This window comes from Dendrobates tinctorius, unplaced genomic scaffold (assembly GCF_039654945.1).
Source record: "Dendrobates tinctorius isolate UK_male_01 unplaced genomic scaffold, ASM3965494v1 ptg000102l, whole genome shotgun sequence".
NCBI classification, from domain to species: Eukaryota; Metazoa; Chordata; class Amphibia; order Anura; family Dendrobatidae; genus Dendrobates; species Dendrobates tinctorius.
This window is the reverse complement of record NW_027361770.1, coordinates 36,900,810-36,917,451: the sequence shown is the minus strand read 5'-3', so window position 1 is coordinate 36,917,451 and position 16,642 is coordinate 36,900,810. Positions and strand designations below refer to the sequence as shown.

At 46.6% G+C, this 16,642-nt stretch overlaps 1 protein-coding gene across 2 annotated transcripts in view; it reads right to left on the bottom strand.

The window, feature by feature from the left end:
- LOC141099778 (uncharacterized) overlaps positions 1-16,642 on the bottom strand; it is a 63,272-nt gene that overhangs the window by 36,524 nt on the left and 10,106 nt on the right. For both annotated transcript variants that reach the window (XM_073587840.1, XM_073587839.1), the window contains exons 2-3: positions 12,438-12,488; positions 4,167-4,274 (exon numbers count right to left, since the gene is read on the bottom strand). In XM_073587840.1, the coding sequence (XP_073443941.1) occupies positions 4,167-4,274; positions 12,438-12,488 (159 nt within the window). The remainder of the gene's footprint in view (positions 1-4,166; positions 4,275-12,437; positions 12,489-16,642) is intronic.

Here is a 16,642-nt window from a genome sequence, read left to right as displayed (position 1 = left end):
GCCAGTGGTAGGAATGATTACCGCGCTTCAAAAGGTACTGCAGATCAGCTGCTATTCATCTGAACAATTTTTTATTTTCCCAAGGGTAACAGGAGAAATTGGACCCCAAAAGTTGTTGTCCAATTTGTCCTGAGTATGCTGACACCCCATATGTGGGAGAAAACTACTGTATGGGTACACGTTGGGGCTCGAAAGGGAAGTAGTGACGTCTTGGAATGCAGACTTTGATGGAATGGTCTGCGGGTGTCATGTTGCCTTTGGAGAGCCCCTAATGTACCTAAACAGTGGAAACCCCCCACAAATGACCCCATTTTGGAAACTAGACCCCCTAAGGAACTTATCTAGATGTGTGGTGAGCACTTTGAACCCCCAGGGGCTTCACAGAAGTTTATAATGCCCGGGCATGAAAATAAAAAAATCGTATTTTTTCCACAAACATGATCAATTAGTCCCCAATTTTTTTATTTTCCCAAGGGTAACAGGAGAAATTGGACCCCAAAAGTTGTTGTCCAATTTGTCCTGAGTACGCTGATATCCCATATGTGGGAGAAAACTACTGTATGGGCACACGTCGAGTCTCGGAAGGGAAGTAGTGACATTTTGGAATGCAGACTTTGATGGAATGGTCTGCGGGTGTCATGTGCGTTTCGAGAGCCCCTGATGTACCTAAACTATTGAAACTCCCCACAAGTGACCCCATTTTGGAAACTAGACCCCCCCCACGGAACTTATCTAGATGTGTGGTGAGCATTTTGAACCCCCAAGTGCTTCACAGAAGTTTATAACGCCCGGGCGTGAAAATAAAAAGATCATTTTTTTCCACAAAAATGATATTTTTGTCCCCAATTTTTTATTTTCCTAAGGGTAACAGGAGAAATTGGACACCAAAAGTTGTTTTGCAGTTTGTCCTGAGTAGGCGGATACCCCATATGTGGGGGTAAAACACTGTTTGGGCGCATGGCAGAGCTTGGAAGGGAAGGAGCACCATTTGACTTTTTCAACTCAGAATTGGCTGGAATTGAGATCAGACGCCATGTTACATTTGGAGAGCACCTGATGTGCCCAAACAGTGGAAACCCCCAATTCTAACTCCAACCCTAACCCCAACACACCCCTAACCCTAATCTCAGCCTTAACCCTAGCCCTAACCCTAATGGGAAAATGGAAATAAATACATTTTCTTTTAATTTTATTATTTTTCCCTAACTAAGGGGGTGATAACGGGGGGTTTGATTTACTATTTATGGCCGTTTTTATGTTTGGCAGCTGTCGCACGCTAAAAGACGCTTTTTATTGTAAAAATAGTTTTTGCATCACCACATATTGAGAGCTATAATTTTTCTATATTTTGACCCACCGAGTCATGTGAGGTCTTATTTTTTGCGGGACGAGTTGTCGTTTTTATTGGTACCATTTTCGGGCACGTGACATTTTTTGATCGCTTTTTATTCCGATTTTTGGGACGCAGAATGAACAAAAACCAGCATTTCATGAATTTCTTTTGGGGGGGGCTGCGTTTACACCGTTCCGCATGCGATAAAATTGATAAAGCGGTTTTATTCTTCGGGTCAGTACGGTTACAGCGATACCTCATATAGGTCTTTTTTTATGTTTTGTCGGTTTTATGCAATGAAAACTATTTTATATAAAAAATAATTATTTTTGCATCGCTTTATTCTGCGAGCTATAACTTTTTTATTTTTTTGCTGATGATTCTGAATGGCGGCTCGTTTTTTGCGGGATAAGATGACGTTTTCAGCGGTACAATGGATATTTATATGCGTCTTTTAGATCGCGCGTTATTGCACTTTTTGTTCGGCGGTATGATAATAAATCATTTTTTTGCTTTGTTTTTTATTTTTATTTTTTAAGCGGTTCGCTAAAGGGGTTAACTAATGGGACAGTTTTATAGGGCAGGTCGTTACAGACGCGGCGATACCAAATTTGTGTACTTTTATTTATTTTTTTTTATTTCCAAAAAATGAATTTATTGGGGGAATATTTTTTTTTTTTCCTAATTTATTTGGCGATTTTTTTAAAATTATTTTAACACTTTTTTTTTTTTTTTAACTTTATTACATTGTCCCAGGTAGGACATCACTGTCCTGTGACAGATTGCTGATCTGACACATCACAGATCACTGTGACAGATCAGCGATCTGTCACAGGCACTGCTGCAGACTTCCTCATGCCTGCGCTTTGCAGGCACTGAGGAAGCCGGCTCCCTGCAGGCCCCCGTCGCCATCTTGGATTCGGGGGCCGGCAGGGAAGGAGTCCCCCGCAGCAGCGCTGCACATTGGGCTGCCGTGGGGGGCTCAGGGAAGCACGGAGGGAGCCCCCTCCCTGCCGATGCTTCCCTTTAACCCCCGGTACACCGCGATCGTGTTTGATCGCGGTGTACAAAGGGTTAACGTGTCGGGGGCGGTCCACATTGTGCCGGGTGTCAGCTGTGATAATTAGCTGACACCCGGCCGCGATCAGCGGCGCTCACCACGTGGGCGCCGCTGATCGCTGTGACGTACTATCCCGTCCCTGGGAATTAAGTCCCAGGGCACATGGACAGGATAGTACGTCTCATGGTAGAAAGGGGTTACAGACATTAATGTCACTGTCCCCATTGGGGCTCACAATCTAAATTCCCTATTAGTATTTCTTTGGAATTTGGGAGGAAACCCGGGAAAACATACAAACTCGTTGCAGATGTTGTCTTTGGTTGTATTTTAACACAAGACCCAATGCAGCAAGGCTATAGTGCTAAGCACTGAGCCACCATGCTGATGGCCTATTCTAGGTTATGAATATCCTAGTAGTATAAAACCTATAAGTCTTGCCCCTGAGCTAAACCCCACCCCATAAGTCATTTACCAGCTGAAAATGGAGCTGATCAGTTGGAAAGTGCCCATGTACTCCTGTATGCAAAATGTAACTCTAGTGCCACCTATTGGAAGTAGCGATCCTGTAAGTCAATATCAACCCTTTAACAAGTCTTGCAATATGACTTGGGATAAAAACCGAATCAGAATCTCAATTTGTAGACATGGTGTCTCAGGGAATTACCCCTTGTCAGTGCAAAGTATGAGATCTGATTTGGCTCGGTGAGAAGCTAAGACTGGGATCTAAGGGGCAAGTTTTGTCCTTGTGGAGAGTGACATGCTCGGTCTGGCACGCCAGTATGAGGAGGCTTAAACACCTTGAAAGCTCCTCTGGGAAATTAATTTCTCAGAGCAGCATGCAAGGCATTTAAGCCTTCTCAGACTGACGTGCCAGATCGGGCATGTCCCTCTCCACTAGGAGAAAACCTGCCCCTTAGATCCATGTACTCCTGGTGGAAATCCTGGCAAACACTGTAGGCAACTATTAATTGATAAAATAAAAAGTTGATTGATTAATAAAATTCACAGCAGGATAACTAAAAAACACCAGTGAGCTTTTGATAAATGTGAAGCTGTATCAATTCCTTATTCAAGTTAGTCGGCTTGATGATAAATTGTGAGGCCTCACGGGGAGGGTCCTCTCTCCTCCTGTACCAGTCGTGACTTGTACTGTTTAAGACTACTTTACTCGTTTTTATTAAGTATACCCCTCCTCACATGTAAAGCACCATGGAACAAATGGCGCTATAATAATAAATAATAATAATGATGATGCATGGTTTCTAATTGTCAGTTTTACATTCACTTTTTCCAAAGAGGAGCATGCATCAACAGACACCTATGTAAGGATATGTATTTATTAAGGGGTTAATTTGTTAAATATAGTTGGAGAGATTTACTAAAGCAGTCTAATTTTTACTCACTAAACCAGTCTAGAAATGCACCAGATTTATCTCAGTGGCTCATCCAGGACGATAGACCAAAGTGCCTAAAGTTTCACATTACACCGCCTATTACAGGAGTTGCCTTACTAGGTGCCAGTAATATTTGGAGTATGAAATTGCACTTAATACCAAACACCCTTTCCCAGCCAGCCATATCTTCTTTTCCCTTTTTGGAGCAAATTAAGACATAACTCTAGCACAATTAGATTAATAAATAGTGTCAGCTTCCTAGTGGCAGCAGCATACACCCAAGGTTTCCTGTGTCCCCCAATGAAGCGATAGAGAAAACACAATTCAGATGAATAGTCATTTTAAATAAAAGTGAAAGACAAAAGAATAAAAGACTTACTAGCTCTTCCATTTGTATCTGTTTGTATTTCGTGAGTGCATCAGAGAACATTTCTTTAACCTTTTTTGCGAATGCTAGATCAGATGAGTTTGCAATTGCAAATGTTTTCTAATAAAAGAAAAAAAGAAAACAATTAAAATTATACGTACTGTTACTGAAATGAAGTATGAAAAATTGAGTTTGTTCTTTTTGTTGGAAATTGTACCAGCTATTTCAGTGTGTTCCCCCACACTGAAATACATGTAGAATTACAGAAATATCAAAGCTGGTAAAAAAGATACGACTTTGTCTGGACTCTACTGAACTATATTTACAGGTGGTGATAAATGTGATTATGCTCCACTGTCATCTATTTTATCAGGGAAATGTTTAATCAGAAAATTATCTATAATTTCTTTTTGATTATTCATGAAAAAACATGGATTTTTGTGAGTACTCACCGTAAAATCCTTTTCTCCGAGACGCTCATTGGGAGACACAGAGACTGTGGGTGTGTGCTACTGCCGTCTGGAGGCTGACACTAAGTATACAAAAAACAAGTTAGCTCCTCCTCCGCCGCATACACCCTCGCCCCGATAGCGGGCGGAAACCAGTTTAGTGCAAAAGCAGTAGGAGAAGCCAAGAGCGAATTAGCCTTACCGCAGAAAATCATATGTCTGAAAAAAGGACCACCCTACAATAAAGAATTACACTAATCAAAATAAACCAAAGCCAACTGGCTATCAGGGTGGGTGCTGTGTCCCCCAATGAGCGTCTCGGAGAAAAGGATATTACGGTGAGTACTCACAAAAATCCATGTTTCTCCTTCGTCTCATTGGGGGACACAGAGACTGTGGGACGTCCTAAAGCAGTCCCTGGGTGGGAGCCACTCACCAATCCAAACCGCATGCCCACCTGTTTAAAGGTGTGCTACTCCTACCTGGAGAATTTTCCTACCCAGGCTCGCATCTGACGAAGCCTGAGTATGCACATTGTAATGCTTAGAGAACGTGTGCAGGCTTGACCAGGTTGCCGCTTTGCATACTTGCTCTGCCGAATCCTGGTGTCGAAGCGCCCAAGAGGCGCCCACTGCCCGAGTAGAGTGCGCCCCTATTCCAGTTGGAATCGGCGTGCCTCTGATACGGTAAGCCTCTTGAATAGTTAGGCGAATCCATCTGGCTATGGTCGACCGTGAGGCTGCGAGCCCCTTCCTGCGCCCTTCGGGGATCACAAACGAGTCTGTCTGGCGAAAAGGTGCTGTCCTTGACACGTACCTCCTGAGGGCCCTTGCTAGGTCCAACGTGTGGAGCGCCTTCTCCACTCTGTGTACCGGAGCTGGACAAAACGAAGGCAAAACAATGTCCTCATTAATATGGAAAGAGGACAACCTTCGGCAGAAACGGTGGCGGTGGTCTAAGGACTACCTTATCCTTAAAAAAAAGTCAGAAACGGAGCTCTACAGGATAGGGCTGCCAATTCCGAGACCCGCCTAATGGAAGTTATGGCTACCAAAAACACGACCTTCCTGGAAAGGTATGACAATGCGACTTCCTGCAACGGCTCAAACGGAGCTTCCTGCAGGACACCCAGAACCAGATTAAGGTCCCAGACGTCTATGGGCGCTCTAAAGGGGGGCACCAAATGAGAGACCCCGTTGGTAGCGATCTTTCGCTCGAAAAGAACCGACAAGGCCGATATCTGTCTCCTCAGGGAACTCGGGGCCAAACCTGCGTCTAAGCCTGACTGCAGAAACGCCAGGATGTTGGGAACCGAGAAGGACAAAGGCGCAACCCCGTGCTCTCGACACCAGAGAAAGATAACCTTCCAAGTGTTATGATAAACCCTCGCCGAGGCCGGCTTCCGGGCGCTAACCATTGTAGCAACCACTTCATGCCCAAACCCCGCCTGGGTCAGAATCCAAGATTCAACGGCCATGCCGTCAAACACAGGGCCCCTAAGTTCGGGTGGTAGATCGGCCCCTGGGACAATAAGTCTGGCCGTACCGGTAGACGCCATGGCACGTCTGCGAGGAGCTGTACTAGATACGCGTACCAAGCCGACGGGGCCAGTCTGGAGCCAGCAGAATTGCCGGGACCCTCTCTGTCTTGATCTTTCTGATGACCCTCGGGAGAAGTGGCAGAGGGGGAAACAGGTATGGGAGCCGAAACTGGCTCCATGGAAGGACCAACGCATCCACTGCGATTGCTCGCGGGTCCTGGGACCGAGCGACAAACATGCCCACTTTGGCATTCTCCCTGGAGGCTATCAGGTCCACGTCCGGAGTCCCCCACCATTGGCAAATCTGCTGGAAGACCTCGGGGTGCAGGGACCATTCCCCGGCCACGACACCCTGCCGACTCAGGAAATCTGCTGCCCAATTTTCCACGCCTGGTATGTGAACTGCTGAGATTACTGAGTGGTGCCTCTCGGCCCAACGGAGTACATGCTCTATCTCGAAGCATGGCTGCCCTGCTGCGCGTGCCTCCCTGGTGATTCACGTACGCCACTGCCGTGGCGTTGTCTGACTGGACCCGGACTGGGCGTCCTGCTAGCCAGTGCTGAAAATGCTGCAACGTCAACCGCACCGCTCGAATCTCCAACAAGTTGATAGGAAGACGAGCCTCCTGGGGCGACCACTGCCCCTGTGCCGTGTGATGGCGAAATACTGCTCCCCAACCGAGAAAACTCGCGTCGGTTGTGATCACCAACCATTGATCTGGAGGAAAGGTTTTCCCCTGAAGGAGAGAGGAGTCGCGCGTCCACCATTGAAGTGCTCGTCGGACCTGAAAGGACAACCTGCACTGATGATCTAGGGAGAATGGACTCCTGTCCCACGCTGCCAAGAGAGCGTGCTGCAGGGGACGAAGATGAAATTGAGCAAACGGAATTGCTTCTATTGCCGCTACCATCCTCCCTAGAACCCTCATCCCAAATCGAATCGTGTGAGGGCCTGGTTGCTGAAGACTCCGAACTCCCTGCCGGAGCCTTGTCTTGAGGGAGAATTACCAACCCTCGGGAAGTGTCGAAAATCATCCCTAGGAATGGAATCCTCTGAGCCGGGATAAGAGAGGACTTTTTCCCATTGACCAACCATCCTAGGCGAGATAGGGTATCCAGCGTGATGCTGACATTCTCCTTGCATGCTTGAAAGGACGGCCCCTTTACTAAGAGGTCGTCTAAGTACGGCAAAACCACTATGCCCCGAGAATGAAGAATGGCCATGACGACCGCCATTACCTTCGTGAATACCCTGGGAGCCGTGGCTAACCCGAACGGCAGAGCCACAAATTGAAAATGCTGGCCATTGATTGCAAACCGAAGGAACTTCTGATGCGGGGGGAAAAATAGGGATGTGCAGGTAGGCATCCTGGACATCGATTGAGGCCAAATATTCTCCTTGCTCCATGGCCGATATCACTGACAGGAGGGATTCCATTCGAAAGTGCCTGACTCTGATGAACCTGTTTAGGAGCTTTAGGTCCAGAACCGGTCTTACTGTTCCGTCCTTCTTGGGGACCGCGAACAGGTTGGAATAAAATCCTTGAGCCTTTTCGCCCTCTGGTACCGGGACAATGACCCCATTGCACTGAAGAATCCTGATGGCTCCTAGCAACGCCTCTGCCCGGGATTCCGATTTGGGAAGCCGGGAAAGAAAAAATCGTCTTGGAGGATGTCCGATAAACTCTATTTTGTACCCGGATGACACTAATTCTGCCACCCATGCGTCGTGTGCCACCTTGACCCAGACGTGGCGGAACCTGAGCAGACGACCGCCTACTCTGCTGTCTTCGGGTACCTGATGCCTTGAGTCATTTTGCTGAGGGCCTCTGGGACCTGGCCCCCCTTGACCTGGGTGGTCGGTCCCGCATCCTCCCCAGCGGGTTGGCTTTATACGTGACCTGGCGCTCTCTGTCTTGGTTGTAGCGAGCTGGGGCGGTAGAACTGGCCACTGTTGCCCATCTGGGGGTGCGAAATGCTCGAAAGCGCGCCTGCGGTTGACGAAAAGGCAGTCTACTCTTCTGCTGTGGGAGAAAGCTGCTCTTTCCCCCTGTGGCATCCGAAATGAGTTTGTCTAATTTCTCTCCAAATAGTCGGTTACCCTGATATGGCAGGGACGTTAACGATTTCTTAGAAATTGAATCAGCCCGCCATAGCCTTAGCCACAAGGTTCTCCTAATGGCGATAGCGTTTGCCGCTGCTAGTGCCGCGCAATTAGCCGCATCCAAGGATGCATTAATTAGATAGTCACCCGCCATCGCGATCTGATTTGCTATGTCAGATACCTCTATCGGCAAGTCTCTATCTTGCAGGACTCTATTCAAAGACTCTGACCATGACATCATGGCCTTGGCCACCCATGTTGCCGCGAATGAAGGCAAAAGCGCTGATCCTGATGCCTCATACACTGAGCGGGCTAAACCTTCTATGAGCCGATCCGTGGGGTTCTTAATAGAAGAACCACTAGGCACTGACAACAACGATCTTGAGGCCAGGCGTGACACTGGGGGATCCACAATCGGAGATTCCGCCCATCTCTTACAGAGCTCTGGTGCAAACGGGTATCTCATCTCTAGCGTTTTTTGTCCCGAAAAACGCTTGTCTGGACGTTCCCTGTGCCGTTGCACCATGTCCTCGAATTCTGGATGAGTGCTAAACACCCTATGTGGTCGCCTGGCCTTTTTAAAAGATATTTTATGCCCTGCGGTTAGTGGGACATCCTCCTCAATACCTAGAGTCTGATTGACAGCCTCAACGAGACTGTCTACCATCTCCCGACACCCCGGGGTATCCAGGTCCAAGAATTCCTGCATGTCTTCATTCGAACTCTGCTCGCTCCCAGACAATGGTGACGGTGAGCGAGACGCCGCACTCACAGATGCCGAAGCACCGGAGGGGCCCGGAGACGCCATATGGGATCTCTCCCTGTACGTCTGCTTAGAGAGAGTGCGGCCCCTGCAGGCCGGCGGCTCTTGTGAGGTGGATGAACCCTCCCAAACAGGCGAGCCGTCGTCTTTACCCCTATCCGGGGCCTGAAGGGTCTCAATCGCCTTCGTAAGCGAAACCATAGACCGAGAAAGTGGTAACGCCCATTCCGGGGGGTCCGAACCCCTGGGCTCCGTTGGACGGGAGGGCTCCTGGGCGCGTTCGGAACTACAGGCTTCACATAACTTAATAGCCTGCGCTCGCGTGAACACAAACCCACAGGAAACGCATGCGGTATAAAGAAACGTGTGCTTTTTCCCTTTCCCAGACATACTGCAGAAAAAGGCCAATTTTCTCTCTCTCTCTTTTTCCTTCTTTTTTTTTTTTTTCTTTAAGGCATAAGGGGGAATGAGGAGGAGGATAACTTGCCCTAGTGTGGCTCCGGGACGGGGTCGCACTTACCCGGCTCCTGCTGTCTCCCCGCGCTCCTGATCCTGCTGTTCCTTCCTCTCTGGGTAGGCTGCGATGCTCTCCTGATCGCGGCCTACCCTGTTCTGAAGCCGGGGCCTCGATTTAATCCAGCGCCCGCCCCGGACCTGGGGGCGTCGCCGGATCTGACGTCACGCCGGGGGCGGGCCTTCCCCCGCGGCCTAGGCCGAAGCCGCGGGCTAAATTTGACACTGCCCGCCCGAGCATGGGCGCGCTATCCTGGCGCTCCCCCGGTACCGCCCTGAGGCGCCCTCCTTCCCCAGCTGGGGAATCTCCTTGGCAGAACCATTATGCCCCGCGCGGGGCCTCCACGCACCCTGGCTACAGGTATGGGAGGGAGGGAGGAAGGAGAGAGGTAGCGGGGAGGAGAGAGGCAGGAGGGAGATGGCTGCTGATCACAGCCCTATGGTAACTCTGCGGCTCCAGCACCTGAGTTGCTGGGGCATACGGATTGTGCTGACCTGCTTCTCTTCCCTAAGCCGGCGCTAGCCTGGAGCCACTCGCTGCCCAGGGGCCCTCCCAGCCCAACCATACCTCCTTGAGGCCATGAGGTAATCCATCTTCGGACGGTGCAGGCACCCTAGCTCTGTCCGCCTTGTTTGGGCGAGGAGAGGGACCATCCGCCTCCATGCAGCACCGCCGTCATGCTTTGGTGGAGCAGTGGGGGGCACACAGACTAGTCTTGTGCCTCTGTGCAATCCCATGGTTTCACTACCTAGGGGTGGACAGGGCTAAGTCTGGCATAATGTCCCACGTCGCGGGAGAGGAAACGTGGAGGGACACTCGCACGTGGTCGCCCGTTGCTGGTTTGGGGAAATCGGATCCTTTCAATAGGATGTGTTGCCCCTGTCATATCTTCTCAAAAAATAAAAAATAAAAATAGATGTCTGGGGAAAAGTCCCAGAGATGTGCCTCGGTGCGGGAAAGGATACGCGGAGGCGATACTCGCGCGTGCTCGCCCGTTGATGTTTTGGTGAGATCGGACCCTTTCAATAGGGTCCGTCGCCCCTGTCTCCTCTTCATAGCGAGAAAATATATAAAAAAAAAAAAAAAAATAGTCTGGAGAGACCCAGACTGCGTGTGCCTCCATCAGACACTAAGCAAAAAACTGGTTTCCGCCCACTATCGGGGCGAGGGTGTATGCGGCGGAGGAGGAGCTAACTTATTTTTTGTATACTTAGTGTCAAGCCTCCAGACGGCAGTAGCACACACCCACAGTCTCTGTGTCCCCCAATGAGACGAAGGAGAAAATATCTGTAAATATTCTAGTTTACCAGTCATTAAAGAGAACCTCTCAGCAGGATTTTGCTAAGTAAACTACAGGCATTGTCAGGTTGGCAATGTTAAACTGATTAAAATGATACCTAGGGTGAAGAAATCCGTCTTGCAATTCTTGTGTAATCAGTGTTAGAAGTTTTCAGTTAATGATACGCCTGTACTTCGGGGTGGAACTGTAGGCAGAGTCTGATCATCTTTCTTTAAGCCAGAGAAACCAATGTGAGACCTGCCCACAGGCCGCCCCGAAGCACAAACATCTTCCTCATCAAAGAGAGACAGACTGGTTGTGCTTTGGTGCGGGACTGTGGGCAGAATCTTATCTTCCTGCTCTAGGCCACAGAAACCAAGGAGAGACCTGCACACAGTCCCTGAAGCACAAGCATTCTGTCTCTATGATGAGAAACTTGTTTGTGTTTCTGGGTGGGAATGTGGGCAGGTATCTCCTTGGTTTCTGTGACGCCCCTACACGCCCCAAAGCATGGGTATCTCATTAACTTAATTACACAAGAACCACAAGACTGATTTCTTGACATTGGGTATCATTTAAATCAGTATATCACTGCCAACCTGACAGTGTCTGTAGGTTACTTAGCAAAATCCTGCTTACAGGCTCGCTCTAAAGAAGTCACACAAGTTAAAGGAGTAGGGACCATCAATACTAGTTGATTCAAAATTGCTGATAACTGGGGTCATGGCTGCTGAGATCCCACCGATACCAAAAATGGGCCTCATGAGGCTCCAACTTGAATGGAGTTAAGGTTGAGCTTACAGACTACTATTCAATTCACAGTTTATGGGTCTGAGAGAAACAGCCGAGCACAGAGCTTCTGTGGATAGACATTAAGACATTATGGTAGGCTGACCCCTTTAATGCTTCTGTTTTCTACTGCTCAATGGTCAGCTTTACTTTACAGATTAGGGCGATATCAGCAGAGATGTGTGCTATAATGAAACCCATACACAAACAAATACCAGTCAATCCCAATGGGTTTCTCCAACAGGCTAATGTGCATGGGAGCTCCTAACAATTAACAGAGCGTTTAAGAGTAACTGTCATTTTAATAATCAATAAAACAATATTACAACTGAAAAGAGCAACTTTGTATCATATCTCATCAGAGAAATCTGCTCTTTTCCTGTCAGGACTGAACAATCATACTCAATTCATGGGTCGAATCTGTAAACTGAGACAACAGATTTTTACATTATTGAGATAGGAGGTTGTTGCTACTGATAAGATACCATACATAAAAATAACTAACTTTGTAATAGAGCTATTGATTTATTAAATGAAAATTAAAACAGTGGTTACACTTTAAATTACAGACCAACATCAGTGAAGACATGTGCAGAGCTTCATCTCGGTGTACGGTCTATGGAGGAAGGGATGTCTGTACTTGTCTCTGAAATAATATGTGCTATTTCTCTCATTAAAACACAAACATAACAGGATGAAAGTGTGGTCTTTGTAGAGAATTATTTAAAAAAAAAAGAAGCAACTTAAAACTAATTAATAAAACCCAATCATTTCCATCAAACATGCCCAAGTCACTAGGTCAGTATATTTCTCTAACAGAAAGTTACATTGCTTTCAATACATACCAGAAATTTGAACACATCTTGGTTGTTTTCTATTGGTTCTACATGGAAAATCTGTAAAATACACATCAATAATCAGATTATATCTTTAAACATTTGCAGTCATAGGGTAAGTTCACACAGGGATTTTTTTCTGCTTTTTTTCTGCTGCAAAACCTGATCTTCTTGGCAGGAAAAAAGCTGTGGCAAAAACGCAGGTTTAGTTGCTTTTTTTTTCCCCTCTTTGTCCATGCTAATGTCCTTGACGTTTCAGCAGCAAAAAAGCTGCAAATAATGATACCTGCTTTTTGCAGAGTTTTTTCAACACCCATTCAAGCCAATGGGTGAAAAACACAGCAAAAACGCTGAAAGAAGTGACATGCTCTATGTCAAAAAAAGCAGCAAAGCACAAAATCCTGATGACACAAAAAACCAATGTGTGTGCATGAGATTTCTGAAATCTCATAGGCTTTGCTGGTACTGTAAAAAGCAACTGAAAATTAGTATAAAAAACGCAGCAAAAAAGCCCAGTGTGAACTTACCCATATTGTAGTCTAGAAATGGCTCATGTTTGTTTTCATTAAACAATAGTTTAGCTGAATGAAGCAGTCAGAAAAGTGTATACACTATGCCAAATGCCAGGTAATATTAGTTAAGGGTGCTTGTACATTTTTGTTCTAGATGTATTGGAGCAGTAAAAGACTGTGTATTTTGGCAATGGATTGAAAGTCCCCAGCTTTCGATGACTAAGGCTAAGTGCACACGTACCGGAACTCTCGCGGAAATTACCGCGAGAATTCCGGAATTCCAGTCCGCGGGAAAATCGCATTTTAAATTCCCACGATTTTCCCGCGGAAAAACTAGCATTTTGCAAGCGTAATTAGCTTGCAAAATGCTAGCGTTTTCCAAGCGATCTGGAGCATCGCTTGGAGAACTGATTGACAGGTTGGTCACACTCGTCATACATAGTGTTTGACGAGTGTGACCAACTTTTTACTACTGAGGCCGCCTATGCAGCATCAGTAGTAAAAGATAGAATGTAAAAAAAAATAAAAATAGTGTTATTCTCACCCTCCGACGTCCCGCGCATCCGTTCCCAGTAATCCTTTGCGAAAATGCTCGCGATGACGTCAGTTCTCGCGGGATCGCGACGTCTCGCTGTTATTCGCGATGACGTCGCGCGAATGACCGCGAGACTTCGCGATCCCGCGGGAACGGACGTCATCGCGAGCATTTTCGCAAAGGACTACTGGGAACGAGAGCGTGAAGAGAGGCGGGAAGGCTGCGCGGGACGTCGGAGGGTGAGAATAACAATATTTTTTATTTTTAAATTCTATTTTTTACAGGGATATGGTACCCAAAGCCCGGAGGACAGTCTCCTCTCCTCCGGACCGTGGGTACCATCCACAAATGTTCTGCTTACTTTCCGCATGGTGTGCACAGCCACATGCGGGAAATAAGCGGAACAATGCATTCCTATGGGTGCGGGATCGCCGCGATTCCGCAAATTAATGAGCATGCTGCGGTTTTTACCGCGAAGCGATTCCGCCGCGGTAAAAACCGCAGCATTAGCACAGCATTGCGGAATCCCATAGGAATGCATGGGATGCTTATTTTTTGCGTTTTCGCGGCAAAATCGCGCGGTTAAAACCGCCGCAGAAACGCGAAAAAAACGCCACGTGTGAACTCAGCCTATATGTCACAGTTTACAGAATTGTGAGTGGTGAAGACCATAGAACAGGGATGTCAAAACTACCTTAAGCCTTCCTTTTCCTTATTAGCTCGTTGACCGCCCCCAAGGCTGCTTTCACATTCATGACCGGGCCAATCGTTACAATTCTGACCAGTGTCACTATGTAGTAATAACTCTGGAATGCGTCAACAGAATCCACTGATTCTGAGGATGTTTTTCGTGACATATTGTCGTTCACGATAGTGGTAAAAAAAATTGATGTGTTTATTTGTGAAAAAAATGGAAATTTGGAGAAAATTTTGAAAAGTGCACAGTTTTCTAACTTAATTCTTAAGTCATTAATAAAATTTACAAATCCATTTTTTTTAGGGACCACATCACGTTTGAAGTGACTTTGAGGGGTCTATATGACAGAAAACACCCAAAAATGACACCATTCTAAAAAGAACACCCTGAAGATGCACAAAACCACATTCAAAAAGTTTATTAACCCTTCAAGTGCTTTACAGAAATATTTGGAATGTGAAAAAAAATAACTTTTTTTCACAAAGATTTAACGTTAGACCCATTTTTTCACAAGGGATACAGGAGAAAGTGGAAACCAAAATTTGTTGTGCAATTTTTTCGGAGCATGCCGTTACCCCATATGTGGGGGAAAAACACTTTTTGGACGCGCGGCAAGGCTCGGAAAGGAAGGAGTGCCATTTGACTTTTGAATGTAAAATTTGCAGGAATAGCGGACACCATGTCGCATTTGGAGAGCCCCTAATGCGCCTGAATAGTGGCAACCACCCAAAAGTGACACCATTTTGAAAACTAGACTCCTCCAGAACTTATCTAGATGTGTGGTGAGCACCTTGCACCCGCATTTGCTTCACGGACGTTTATAACGTTGTCATGAAAATGCAAAAAAAAAAAAAAAAAAAAATCACAAAAAAACATTTTTCCCATAAAAATGTTTTTAGGCCTCAAATTTTATTTTCACAAGGTAGCAGGAGAAAATGTAACCCAAAAATTGTTGTGCAATTTCTCCTGAGTAAGCCAATACCCCATATGTGGTCAAATACTACTTCCAAGGCACAGTGCAAAGCTCAGAAGGGAATAAGTTACATATCACATTATCAGAGGCACTGAGGTGCCAGAATGGCAGAACCCCAATAAGAGACACCAATTTACAAACTACACCTCTCAATGAATTAATCTCAAGGTGCAGTGATCACATTGACACCACAGATGTGTCACATCATTTTATACCATTGGGCAGTGCAGACAAATTAATTACATTTTTACCCCAAAAATTTTGTGTTATCCCCAGATTTCACATTTTCACACTGAGAAATGAGTAAAAATGGCACCAAAATTTGTCCCACAATTTCTGCTGAAAGCAGAACTACCCCATATGTGGCTGGACAGTTCTGCTTAGCTATATGTCGAGACTCGGGAGGGACAGAGTGCTATTTGCCTACAATAATTTGTGAACTCCATATACAGAGCCCTTATATGCTAGAAGAGCAGAAACCACCTCAAACGACCCGATTTTGGAAATTATACTCCTTTAGGAATTTATCTACAAGATTTTATCTCCATGGGTGCTTTCCAGAAACAAGCATGGATGTTGACGAGTGAAAATTGAAAACTGCCCTTGTAGTGACCAGTACATTGTGCCCAGCTCATGCATCTGCAGACACGCACCCGTGAATTAGGTGAGCTCTCATCGCTACTGAAATGCCCTACATGTAGATGCTAAACGTGGTTTAGGCACACTGTGGGGCACAGAAGGGAGGGGGGCATTTGGATTTGGGAGAGCAGAATTTGCTGAATTTCTTTTGTGGAGTGGGGGGGCGAGGAACTATTTAGCTTTTACAGAGCCTTTATGCTAAAAGAAACATGGAAGCCCCCTATATTTCCATTGACAGATGACGTACCTGAGTGGAGGCTTTTTTTGTGGATTGAGTTGAAGCTTTTATTGGGAACATTTTACATAACGCTTATCACTTAGGGTCCCGTTTCACATAGCGACGCACCAGCGATCCCAACAACAATATGACCTGGTAGGGATCGCTGGTGCGTCGCTAGTAAGCTGCCAAACAGGCAGATCTCTTCAGCGACGCACCAGCGATCCCGACAATGAAGCGACCTGGTAAGGATCGCTGGTGCGCTGTCACACAACAGCTATTCTGAACGATTCCAGCCTGCGTCCCTGAGTTCTGCGTCGCCAACGAGGAAAAATCGCCCAGGACATTCGAGCATGATCAGCGATATCCAGCAGGGGGGGACGGTCGCCGCTATGTGTCACATGTAGCGAGATTGCAGGCGAGATTGCTGTTGCGTCACAAAATCGGTGACGCATCAGCGATCTCGCTATGTGAGACGGAGCCTTTACCTTGGGGTTTCCGTCTAAATCTCCGAGTGACGCGATTCAGATGAAACCACCGAAGGATCCATTCACTATAACGAGGCAGCGTTACCTTTGTTTAGCAATGTCCTTTTTTTAAAAAAATGCACAAAACCGTGGTGGACCGCGTTATGCATACGT